The sequence below is a fragment of the Phascolarctos cinereus genome, unplaced genomic scaffold, assembly GCF_003287225.1.
Source record: "Phascolarctos cinereus isolate Bilbo 61053 unplaced genomic scaffold, phaCin_HiC Scaffold_726;HRSCAF=1367, whole genome shotgun sequence".
Lineage (NCBI taxonomy): Eukaryota > Metazoa > Chordata > Mammalia > Diprotodontia > Phascolarctidae > Phascolarctos > Phascolarctos cinereus.
Window position 1 is genome coordinate 257,559,914 of NW_027556098.1, and position 12,301 is coordinate 257,572,214.

The 12,301-nt window shown below is 34.9% G+C and overlaps 1 protein-coding gene across 1 annotated transcript in view; it reads left to right on the forward strand.

Moving 5' to 3' along the window:
• Nucleotides 1–12,301, forward strand: part of MIPEP (mitochondrial intermediate peptidase) — a 178,961-nt gene that overhangs the window by 22,766 nt on the left and 143,894 nt on the right. Inside the window, exons 6-7 of the mRNA XM_078147078.1 lie at nucleotides 4,524–4,706; nucleotides 6,351–6,507. Coding sequence (XP_078003204.1) covers nucleotides 4,524–4,706; nucleotides 6,351–6,507 — 340 coding nt within the window. The remainder of the gene's footprint in view (nucleotides 1–4,523; nucleotides 4,707–6,350; nucleotides 6,508–12,301) is intronic.

Consider the following 12,301-nt stretch of genomic DNA (forward strand, 5'->3'; position numbering starts at 1 on the left):
ATTAATGCAGCATTACATATGAAGAAGATCCACCCATCTGAGAAATCTAGTTGCCAGAAGAGGAAGGCACGGAGGAGAGCATTTTAATGAATATCTTCAAAGGGAGATACAAAAGCATAAAATTGTTGTGGTATCATACTATAGATCACCTAGATAGAAAGATGAAATAAATAAGGTAAATCTGGCAGAGGTAGGATAAAGAAATGATGCAGAATTTTAGTTATCCAAATGTTTCCTGGAGTACTCACTGGCCAGAGAAATAATTTCTTGGTTGTCTATATGATTATTTCATTCTTTTTTTTTTTTTTGGCTAGGCAGTGGGGTTAAGTGACTTGCCCAGGGTCACACAGCTAGTAAGTGTTATATGTCTGAGATCGGATTTGAACTCAGGTCCTCCTGAATCCAGGGCCAGTGCTCTATCCACTGCGCCCCCTAGCTGCTCCCTGATTATTTCATTCTTGAACAAGTAGAGGAAACCACAAGGGGAACTTTGTTTAGAGCTAGGAGGAACTGGTTGCTGGAGTGGAAATGATGGGGAATCTTGGGAAGAGGTGACTTTTTCACTGTAGATTTTGTGACAGATGAGGAAAGCTGGGCGTAGCCTGACATATTCCCTAGATTTTAGGAGAGGAGGCTTCAAAACCTTTAGAAAAGGGATAAGTGGGATCCTATTGCTTAAAATTCTACAGAGAAATACAGCCTGGAAAGATGGGAAACCCTAAAGAATGAAATTGTGAAGGCAGTTATTGGTCTTCCTATATTGCTGTATCCCCAAATTCATCTTGGTTAATAATGATCCCTTTGAAATTCAGGTTGGTGGTTGGATAACTGACAAAGTCCATCTCTAAGTTGTACCCTTGTACATGTAAGTATGATAGAACATATGCACTTGAAGAGGCCAAGGAGCAATCCAGACACTGTTCTAGAAAATTTGTGGAAGGAGAGAGCACTTTCTATTTTAAAAATGAACAAACTGAGGCATAGTGTGGTTATATATGCCCAGCGTCCTAGGATATCATTGATGGAATCAAGAAAAGAATGCATGACGGTTGACTCCTAGTTTTGACTTTTTTTTGTCATCCCCCATGACTCATTACAGAATTTCCTGATAGATTTGGTTTAATCATATTTCATTTTTTTCCTACTAAAAATGAAGAGGAATTTTGGAACTGTAGAAAAAAATGTTAATTTTTTTGTATTACTTGTTGATATTTCATTGATAACCATTAGATGGTGATTAGTTATGGCATATTTCAAACAAAGTGTATAAACTGAAAAGTAGAAGTATGAAAATTGTGGAATCAATGCAAAACTTATGCTTATCCATGCATTTTCATGTGAAGTTGACATTTCCAATGAAGGACATTTTTATGTTTTTAATATAATCTTCGCATGTTGATAGATACTTGTTTTATGCCATTCAAGGGAATTTGATTGTTACAATATTTCATCCTGAATGAAATTGATCATATTTATACTAAAGAGCATTTTTCAATTTTATTCTCTATAGATTTTACTTATTTTAGGCATAGCTTAAATTTTATTGCTGTTCGTTATTTTAAATTTAGAAAGGAGCCCAACTGATTCATAATGTTCACTTTTTTAATAAATTATTTCTGAAGAAGGCTTCATTTAAATTTCCTTTGTCTGGACACTACGAAGATATACTCCTTCAACTATTATTATCATCATCAATAACAAACAGTTATTAAGTTCCTAATGTGTACAAGGTACTGTGTTAGGTGATGGGATATAAAAAAATCTGAAACATAGTCATAGCCCCCAGGCACCTACCAATCTGATTTACATTTTACAATATTTTTAAGTATTTTTGATAATATTGCTGACCCCCTATACATTTTTTCTTCCAAATGAAGGCTCTACCTTGTAATGAAGAAGTATACAGTTAAGAGAGAGAACTCAGTACGCTGATCATATCTAATGGCATAGTCTTAACCTATAATCCTGTTATTCTACCAGGAGAAATACGGTCTGATTTCTTAGCAAATAGGTTTCATTTCTACAGCCATGTACATTTTATGAAGTGCTTTTTGATATATTATCCTAATGGAACTTCAGGCCATCTCTGTGAAGTAGGCAGTGTATTTATGTTATTAACCCAGTTTTACAAATAAAACTTATTTTTAAACAAGTAATTTCACACAGCTAATATGTGTTGACCTAGTGTGTAAATTGTTGCTTGATAGAAGGATTAATGAAAAATTGAATGAATGAATAAAAAAGTATTTTAATCCCAATTGGGTCCTCACTGTGGCAAGGCAATTCTTTTACACCTTCCTAATTGACTTAGTATCCCACTTGCTTTTCCAAACCTTTTCATTTCCCATCAAGCCTCCAATAATTCTCCCTCACCAACCTCAGCTGAGAACCTTGCCCCATATTTCACTGAAAAAATTGAGGCTAATCACAGAGAGTTCCCTCTTTTCCCTTCCTCCTCATTTCATGTCACTCAGATGTCATGCCATGTTATTTCATTCACACCTATCTCACAGGCCATGACCTGTCACCTTACAATGCAAATCCTACTGCACAAGTGATTCCCTTCTCTTGGTGATCTCATCAGCTGTCCTTGGTTCAATTATCATCCATAGATGGTTCTTAGATTTATTTGTTCAGTCCTAATCTCTTTCCTGACATCCAGATTCATATATCCAGTTGTCTGTTGGACATTTCAAACTTCTTTAATTCAACATTTCCAAAACTGAATTCATCTTTTCCCCCAAACTCTCCTCATTTCCAAACTTCTCTATCAAAGGAACCAACAGGCTTCCAGGCTTGCAATCTTGGATCATCCCAGACTCCTCCTTCTCTCATCTCTTCCCCCATATCCAATCTATTGCCAAGTCCTGTTAATTTTACCTTTATAACATCTTTCATGTATGTGTCCCTCTCTTCTCTGACACTGCCACCAGCGTGGTATCAGATCTCATCACCTCATGTTTGGACTATTGCAATTGCCTTTTGTTTGTTGTCCCTGCCATAAGTCTCACTCCATTACATCCTCCCATACAGCTGTCAAACTGATCTTCCTAAATTATATGCCTGATTATATCAGACTGTCCTCATCTTCCCTTGCCCCCAATTCAGCAAACTCTGGTGGCTACCTATCACCTCTAGGATCACATATAAAATCCTCTGTTTGGCATTCAAAGCCATTTACAACCTGACCCCCTTCTGCCTGTCTAGTCTTCTTACACCTTACTCCTTCCCATGTATGCTATGATTCAGTGATACTGGCCTCCTTGTTCCTCACACAAGACACTCTATCTCTAGACTCTTGAGCGTTTTCACTGACTGTCCCCATGCCTGAAATTCTCTCCCTTTTTATCTCTGTCTACTGGCTTCTCTGGCTTCATTCAAGTCTTAGCTAAAATCCCCTTCCACAAGAAGCCTTTTCCAATTCACCTTAATGCTAGTGCCTTCCCTCTGAGATTGTCTTCAAATTATCTTTTATATATCTTGTTTATACATGTTTTCATGTTGCCTCCCCTACATTAGATTATGAGCTCTTTGAGAGCAGGGGCTTTTTTTTGGTCTTTCTCTTTATCCCGGAGCTTAGCACAGTTCCTGGCACATAATAGATGTTTAATAAATGATTATTCACTGACTATGTTCCAAGCACTGTGAAATAAAAATATCTAAGGGAGATAGGTCATGCCCTCAAGGATTTTAAGATTCTAATGGGGGATGACAGGGAAATGGTGGCCGAGGAGGAGTATTTTGATTTGCAAAGTCTCAGGAAGTAGATCCATAGGGGAACAGATTCCAGATGACTCTATTTCCAGTAACAATGGCAGTATTGATTTTGGTTGTGTTTCTAGAGCTAGAAAATACTGGATGTTGTAGGCACTGCATCAGGGTGGATGGCAAGATAGGGTTCAAAGTCAAGCTTTCTTTCCTTGAAGACTTTGGCTTTCCATTGAGATACAAACTAATAATAAATTAACTGTAGAGAAGAATTAGAAGCAGCTTTTCAATCATTTTCCTCTTCATTTATTGTTTTCAAAAGATTTCATTTAAATGCATTTTTAAAGGTTCAGTATTTTTCTGTACCACTCAGTATTTTCTATAATTTTTTCTTAAAACATTTGAAATTTTCTTTTTGAACCACAAAATGATCTAAGAAATACTACACTGGGAAAGTCCATCCAGCTTAATATTTTGTCTCTTAGAGTATTACTAGGGACAGGTTTTTTTTTTCCCTGAAGGTATTATAGTTGCCTTACATGGTATGATCTTTATAAATCAGTATATAATTCAAATAATGGAAATTTTGATTTTATGCAAATCTTAAAACGTGAAATCATTGTAAAAATTTAAGAATAGTCTTCTTATGTTCTTGTAAGAAACTAAGTACATATTTAAATTAAGATTAACTTAGACTGTAGCCCATAAAAGGCCTTATTTTGACCTACAGTGTTTGCTGGGTTTCTGTAGAAAACAGATTTTAAATGACTAAAATTTAATCGAACTAAATTGTGTTTTATTTCTTCCATATACAGCGTAAAAGAGCAGTGGACCTTAATGTTAAGATATTGGATTTGAGCAGTGCTTTTATTATGCAAACCCACTTTCCCAACAAAATTGACAAGCACCTTTTACCAGAGCGTATCCTCTATAACTTTGCACATGATGGAAATCATGCACTAGTCACTAATTTACATGCAGAGTCTTCAGATGATTTGGTATGTATTTTAAAATCACAGTTAAAGTTTTTAAGTTGTTTTTAGTCCTGGCTGCATGTATGGTTTTTAAGATAATTCAGCAGTGCTGTAGGAATATCTTTTTAAAAACTTTAATGTTAGTAAGCCTAATAATAGAAATAGTCACTAATTGTTACCAAAATCTTAAATGAAGGAAATTACTTTCTTCTTAGGGAAGCATTTATTATTGATGCTACTCGTAATGTCTTCTAAGGTATAATAAATAAAAAAGTTACCTTTGTTTTGCTTCTAATTTACATTATCCTTAAAATGAAATCTTTTCCAAAGGAGAAAAATACAAAAATATTTTTTGAAAAATAATAAAAAAATTATGAAAACACTCAGGAAAAAATCTCAGTTTTTCTAAAGTAAAATTAAAAAGCTTTTATAATCGCAGATAGTTTTCATGAAAAGTTAAAGGGAATTAGGGAAGTGGGGAACTTTAGAATAAAGTTGGGATTTGGGGTCTAAGGTCAATCATTCTCAATTAGTCTCCCTTCTCTGCTTTCTTTTCTCTCACTTTACTGCTAGGACATTCTCTTCCTTAACTTCAGTTTGGAAGCTCAAACACTGTATCAAATACTCCACTCTTACTTCCCCTTCCCTGCCTTTTTTTCTTCTCTATGAAATTGAATTTCTGTAGGAGTGAACAGTAGCTTTGAACAGCAGCTCTGGTCATCAGTCCAAAGCTGTGAGTCCCAGGCGGATATCTGAAGCAGAGCAGCTGAAAAAGTGTGAACTGCCAGTAGGGATGTGGGAGTGGGGGCATAGGAGGATGAAGAGATGATTCCTCCGATATGGAGGAACCCCCTCTTACAGTCTGCTTCAACCTTAAGGATGCAGGGAGGGGAATGAAAAGGGATGACCTTTGCACTGAGATTCCATCCCGAACCTCTAAGTAACTGGGGTAGGGATAATGCAGCTGTCTTGGGACATGGGGTTCAGCAAGAATTTACTTTCTTTGTCTTGCAACCCCATGTGCTGGGGCACTTGGCACAGGTACCATCTCTGGCAGCTAGTAGTTGTTGCAACTAGGGAGACCATGTGGCTGAAGCTATATGGAACAAAGAGTACAATTACAGGCCAAGCTCAGGGTTTATATAAGCCAGATTTGAGGACCAGTATAATAATACCCCATTCTTATGCCATGCAGATTATTATCATAAATAATATTTACTTCATTTGGTATAATCCATTTGTAGCATGTCGTTATATTAGCTTTAAATTATAAAGCCAAATGGAAAGCTTAGAGCTATAAAGTAATAGGTATATTCATTTTTGCGTTTAATGATTTAAGCATTAGAGCTCTGTCTAGGAAATTGTCCATACTTGTTTAAAATTCTGTTTAGGGATGAAATTTCTTTTGAAGTTTAGATGAGAAAGTTGTTTTATAGTAGTTCACTCTTCTCTGTTTGCTGTTCCTGAAGATCTTGACATAGGTTGGTTAATTACACAGTGTGTGACTTCAAATACCTGTAGTCATTTTATACACCTTTTTGGTAAGGATGTAAGTATATCAGTCCTCAGGTGCAGATATAGTATGATGGCATTTGTCCTTTTTTAATGATTAAATAAAATTTTATGTAACAAAATTTATATTAATTATCATTTACTTTTTGAATTTAGGTACGAGAAGTGGCTTACAAGGTTTTTCTTTACCCCAATACTGACCAGCTGAACTGTTTAGATGAATTACTTAGCAATAGAGATCATCTGGCAAAATTAGTAGGCTATCCTACATTTGCCCATAGAGCTCTTCAAGGAACAATAGCTAAAAGCCCAGGTGAGAAGTATATTCATCATAAGTTTCTGTAAGTGTGTGTGTGTGTGGGGGGGTGTGTGTGTTTGCGTGCATGTGCACATATGTGTGCATTTTAAGTTCTAGTTTAAGTAGGCATATGGTTTGTAGTTTGGTTTGAGAAAAAGAAGGAAGAATGAACAGTCTTTCTATTGGCGAATGGATCAAAAAAAAATGTAGTCTGGATTATGTAAAAATGTAATATTCTCAGCCACCTTTCCAGGAGGAAGGTTAGTGTTTGGGAACCGGCTAGTGCTTAGTGAAAATTATCTGTTTCAATATTATTTTAGATTCCTTTTAAATTACTTAGATTCTATATTATTTTAGATTTCCTTTTAGATTCCTGTTTTAGATTTCTTGCTATCTTGAGGGCTAACAGTAAGAATGTTAGAGAATAATAAGAATTTAAATTTATATTGCTGATATTCTCAAGTTTTTCAGCTTAGAAGACTTGTGGCCTCTTGTAATGTTATAACTATTAACTTTCCTTTCTTATATTCCCATGTCAAACCCTACTCCCACAAACAGAAAATTATAAAAAATCTACCCTTCTTCACCCTTTCAAACAGAAAAAAATCAAAAAGTATGGAAGGATGTTGAGGTAGGAAAAATTTCATCCATTTTACAAATGGTCATTTTTCTTCTTTCTTTTATGGTATATCTTCATATGGCTTAGCAAGAAAAAGAAGTGATGGCAGGAAGGGATAAGACTAAGAAAAGTATGGATAGGTTAGGGAGGATATCTAGAAAAGAGGATGCGGCTGATGATTATATTAAAAGGTCAAGAGAAGACATTATGATAACTCACTTGCACAGTTTTTGTCTCTTGTATTCCCATAAATTTTTGGGTTTTTTTTGCCTCCATCTCTTCCCTGCTCTCAAACCCTGGTTTAATGCTCTCACACTCTTTTTTTTTTTGTCCCTTATCTTAGGCCATCATATCCATTCTTACATTAGTTCTCTGCTAATCTAAATTTGAAGTCCTACTTTTTTCTCACATGATTTTAAGCAATTTCGATTCCCTTAATCTTTGGGTAGTATTGGTGGTTATGATCATTATTAAAAGGTTAATAAATTGTAAGATTAATAAATCAAATTAATAGATTAAAAGATTAAAAGTTAAGATCATTATTAAAAGGCCAAGTTAGAGAAAACTGTTCATGTTAATCAACAGAAACAAAGGGACAAAAAAGTTAAAATTCAGTTTAGCTATGTAAAAAAAAACAAGAAAAATTATAATCTATTTGAACTGTTTATCAGTTATATCTAATTACTGTGTAGCTTAGTGTTAATTCTACGTGTCATTAACTGTGGCAGGTTAATTTTATGTTACGTTTGGTCACAATTAGTTCTATATAAGTAAGCTAAGTCTTGATCAGTTATTGCTTGTGCGGCATGCTTGCCTGTTCACAGCTTTAAAACTAAACAAAGTTCTATTGCTTCCAACCTGGGCTGAATGCTTTTATTAGGCATTTTTAACGAGGCCCCAAAGACCTTCTTCTACCCAATCCAGCCAACAATTATTTCCATCATTCCCTTTTTCTTTCTTTCTTCCTCATCACAGAGTATTATTGGAGGAAGATACAGAATGATGCAGACCTCATCTTCTATAGGTTTATGCTATTCAGTTTCAATTGGGCCCTTGCCACTGTCTGGTGATCTTTTCTGTTATGTACTTATATTTCTTCCTTTTTCCTTTCCCTCACTGAAAAAGAAAGAAAAACAAATTCCTTTTAACAAATATACGTAGCCAAGAAAAACAAATTACCCTATTAGCCCTGTCCAAAAAAAATTATGTCTCCAATCTGTACACTGAGTCTATCACTTCTCTATCAGTAGGGTGTGTAGCATACTTCATCCTGAGTCCTCTGGAATCATGGTTGGTAACTGCTTTGATCAAAGTTCTTAAAGTCTCTTTATTGTAAAAAATTTTTCTGCTTCTGCTCACTTTACTCTGTATCAGTCCTGCAAATCTTCCCAGGTTTCTCTGAAATCCTCCTCTTCATTATTTTTTACAATAAGATAATATTCTGTTATATTCATATACTACAACTTGTTCAACTATTCTCCCTTCCACGGTAGAAATTAATGTAACTTTTCCTTTGAGCACTTAAATGTTAAAAGTTCATTAGTGACAGTATTTTTAGTATTATAGATATAGAAAGCCAGTTATGCATGAGGCATTCTGTTCTAATGCCAGACAAAGAAGCTCAGGGACCTTTTGCTTAATCCTGAATTCCAGTCCTGTTTGCAGTGTCTCATTTAACTTAGATAAAAGATAGTAAAGAAGGAACAATTTAAAATCACATGCAAATATTATCTGGGTAAAAAAAGATATAATCTTTCTGACAGTTATATATTTTTGCCAAGGCAATACACACACAAATCCATTGCAAAACTTGTTAAATTCATATTCAGAATTAAGAATTTCCTATAAGAGCAGCCCACACAGTTGTATAGAAGTGAAGAATATAATGGCTTATGTTTTCAATACTTAAGAGTGCTATGTAAAACTATAGTTTATATCAGACTTTAGTCTTGAATTTTCTAGCCCGTCCTATTTATTTACATGTCTCCTCCATTAGTGTGTAAGGTACTTGAGGGCAAGGTCTGCTTTCATGTTTTTTTTCCTTTCTTTGTATTCCTAGCACTTAGCACAATGCCATAAATACTTATTGATTGATTCTGGTTTTTCTATTTAGGTTTTTGCTTTGTTATTCATAGGGAAATTCAGCCACCCCTCCTCATTTTAGTTTTCATACTAATTGTGTATCAATTAGACTCTAACTTTTTAATTCCAGGAGTCATTATTTTCTTTAGAGTTTGCCTATAGCATATCTTAAACATTTTCCCATTCTCAGTGAAATTATAATAATAGCTAACATTTATATAGTGCTTAAAGTTTGTAAAATACCTCATCATTTGAACCACACAACTAACATGTTAAGTATAAACTACAGATGTCATTATCTTTATTTGGTACATGAGGAAACAAAGCTCACAGAGGTTCAGTGACTTGCCCGTGGCAATAAGTATTGGAGGTTAGATCAGAACTTAGTCCTGAACTCTACCATTCCACTTCTTGAAACAAATTAAAAATATAGATTCTTTTGTTTCCCACTGTTTCTACTCAATCTTGAAAAAAAAATTCTTATGTATTCAAGTTTAGCCATTTATAAATTTCTTATTCATTCTTACCACCCATAAGTGGAAGTTTTGATTGTCACAATGATAGTTTATTAATAAAATGCTATTCCTCTAAAAAGATCATTGTAATTATCCATATGTACTTATTGTGAAGGCAGAGAATAGTTGCTAGAGAGCCTGCCTTGGAGTCGGAAAGAATTCATTCAAATCCTTTCTGTGATATACATGTGCACCATTTAGTCATTTAGGCCTCTCAGTGCCTCACATAACACTCTAAGACTTAAGTTGGAGCGGATTGCTAAGTTATATCTGTGGAAGGAGTTTCCACAATGGGAATTTTCTATGTCAACAAGATAAAGGTTTAGATCCTCCCCCAAGTGACATATTATACATCTATTATGCTTAGAGTACTGTGCTGTGTTTGGGGATTTTTTTTTCAAAGCTCTAATTGATTTTAACATCAGTGGTTGGAGCATAGGCTTGTATTACTATGATGTTGAACAGTTTGCCTTGGCCAAAGTTGATCAGTTCTATGAAGACCTATAACATCTTCTAGAAATAACACCAAAAAGAGATGTCACATTCATCATAGGGGATTAGGATGCTAAAATAGGAAATCAAAAGATAATTGGAATAACAGGCAAGTTGGGCCTTGGAGTACAGAATGAAGCAGGGCAGAGACTAGTAGAGTTTTGTCAACTTAATGTGCTGGTCAGAGCAGGCACTCTTTCAACAACCCAAAAGGAGACTCTACACATGTGTATCACCAGATGGTCCATATAAAAATCAGATTGATTATATACTTTGCAGCCAAATGTGGAGCTCTACATAATCAGCTAAAACAAGACCTGGAACTGACTGTGGCTCAGATCGTGAGCTTCTTATTTAAAAATTCAGACTTAAATTAAAGAAAGTAAAGAAAACCATCAGATCAGACCTTGTAGGTATGATGTAAATAACATTCCTTTTGAATATGAAGTGGAAGTGATGAAAAGATTCAAGTGAATATATCTGGTAGATAGAGTGCCTGAAGAACTATGGACGAAGATTGACAATATTGTACAGGAGGTAGCATCGAAAACATCCCTAAGAGCAAGAAAGCAAAATGTCTGATAAGGCTTTACAAATAGCTGAGGAAAGAAGGAAAGGGAAAGGGAAAGATATAGCCAACTGATTGTAGGATTCCGGAAAATAGCAAGGAGAGATAAGATGGTTTTCTTAAATGAGCAATGCAAAGAAATAGAAGAAAACAATAGATGGAAAAGACAAGAGATCTCTTCAAGAAAATTAGAGATATCAAGGGAACGTTTCATGCAAAAATGGGCATGAAAAAAGACAAAAATGATATTGACAATAGAAATAGAAGAGATTAAGAAGAGGTGGCAAGAATATGTGGAACTATGTAAAAAAGATCTTAATATCACCAATAACTATCATCAATCATGTGGTTACTAATCTAGAGCCAGACATCCTAGAAAATGAAGTCAAACGAGCCTTAGGAAGCATTGCTAACAATAAGGCTAGTGGAGGTGACAGAATTCAGCTGAGATATTGAAAATCCTAAAAGATGATGCTGTTAAAGCATCAAAAAGTACTAAATATGCCCGCAAATTTGGAAAACTTAGCAGTGGCTAATGGATTGGAAAAGACAATGCCAAGAATGTTCAAGTTACCCAGCAGTTGTACTCATTTCACATGCCAGGAAGGTTATGCTTAAGATTCTTCTGCAAGCTACACATTAGTAGCGTATGAATGAAGAATTACCAGAACTGCAGGCTGGTTTTCAAAGAGGCAGAGGAACTAGAGACCAAATTGCCAACATTTGCTGGATTATGGAGAAAGCAGGGGAGTTGCAGAAAAACATCCACTTCTGCTTCATTGACTTCATTTAAGCCTTTGATTGTGGATCACAACATAATGTGGCAAGTCTTCAAAGAGATGGCAATATCAGACCATTTTGTCTTCTGAGAAACCTATGTGTGGGTCAAGAAGCAACAGTTAGAGAGTACCTCCTGGTGTTCTGTCCCCCCTCCACCCCTATTTTATTTCCTTTTGTGTGTTGTCTCTCCTTTTAGAATGTAAGCTTATTGAGAGCAGGGAATTGTCTTTCTTTTTTTTGTTATTTGTGTCCCCAGTACTTAGCACAATCTCTGACACATTTATTGAATTGGAGTACTATACTCATTTTACACAGCAGTGATCCAATATCCAACCCATACCTAGAGGAAATTTACCAATTGGCCAAAAAGTAAGCAAAAGTTGAGCAATGCTAAATATACAGAATTACCCAGAAATAACTTAAGTTAACAGTAATAATAGTAATTTATCAATCATGAGATAGTAACAGCATTTGACTTGAACATCAACTATAAGTTTAATAACACTGTCTCACTTTTGATAACACTATTGATTAATAGGGATCTATATACACATGTTACAGAAGGATACAAGTTATTAAACATGGTAGGTTTGGGAGGGGACAAAAAAATAAGAGGAAATTCTAAAAGAAGAGATTTAAAATCAAAACAGCATTCAAAACAAAATCCAATTAATGGCTTTACTGAAAAAAATTTAAAAAAAGAAGCAACAGTTAGAATTGAACATGGAGCAAATGATTGTTTAAGATTGAGAA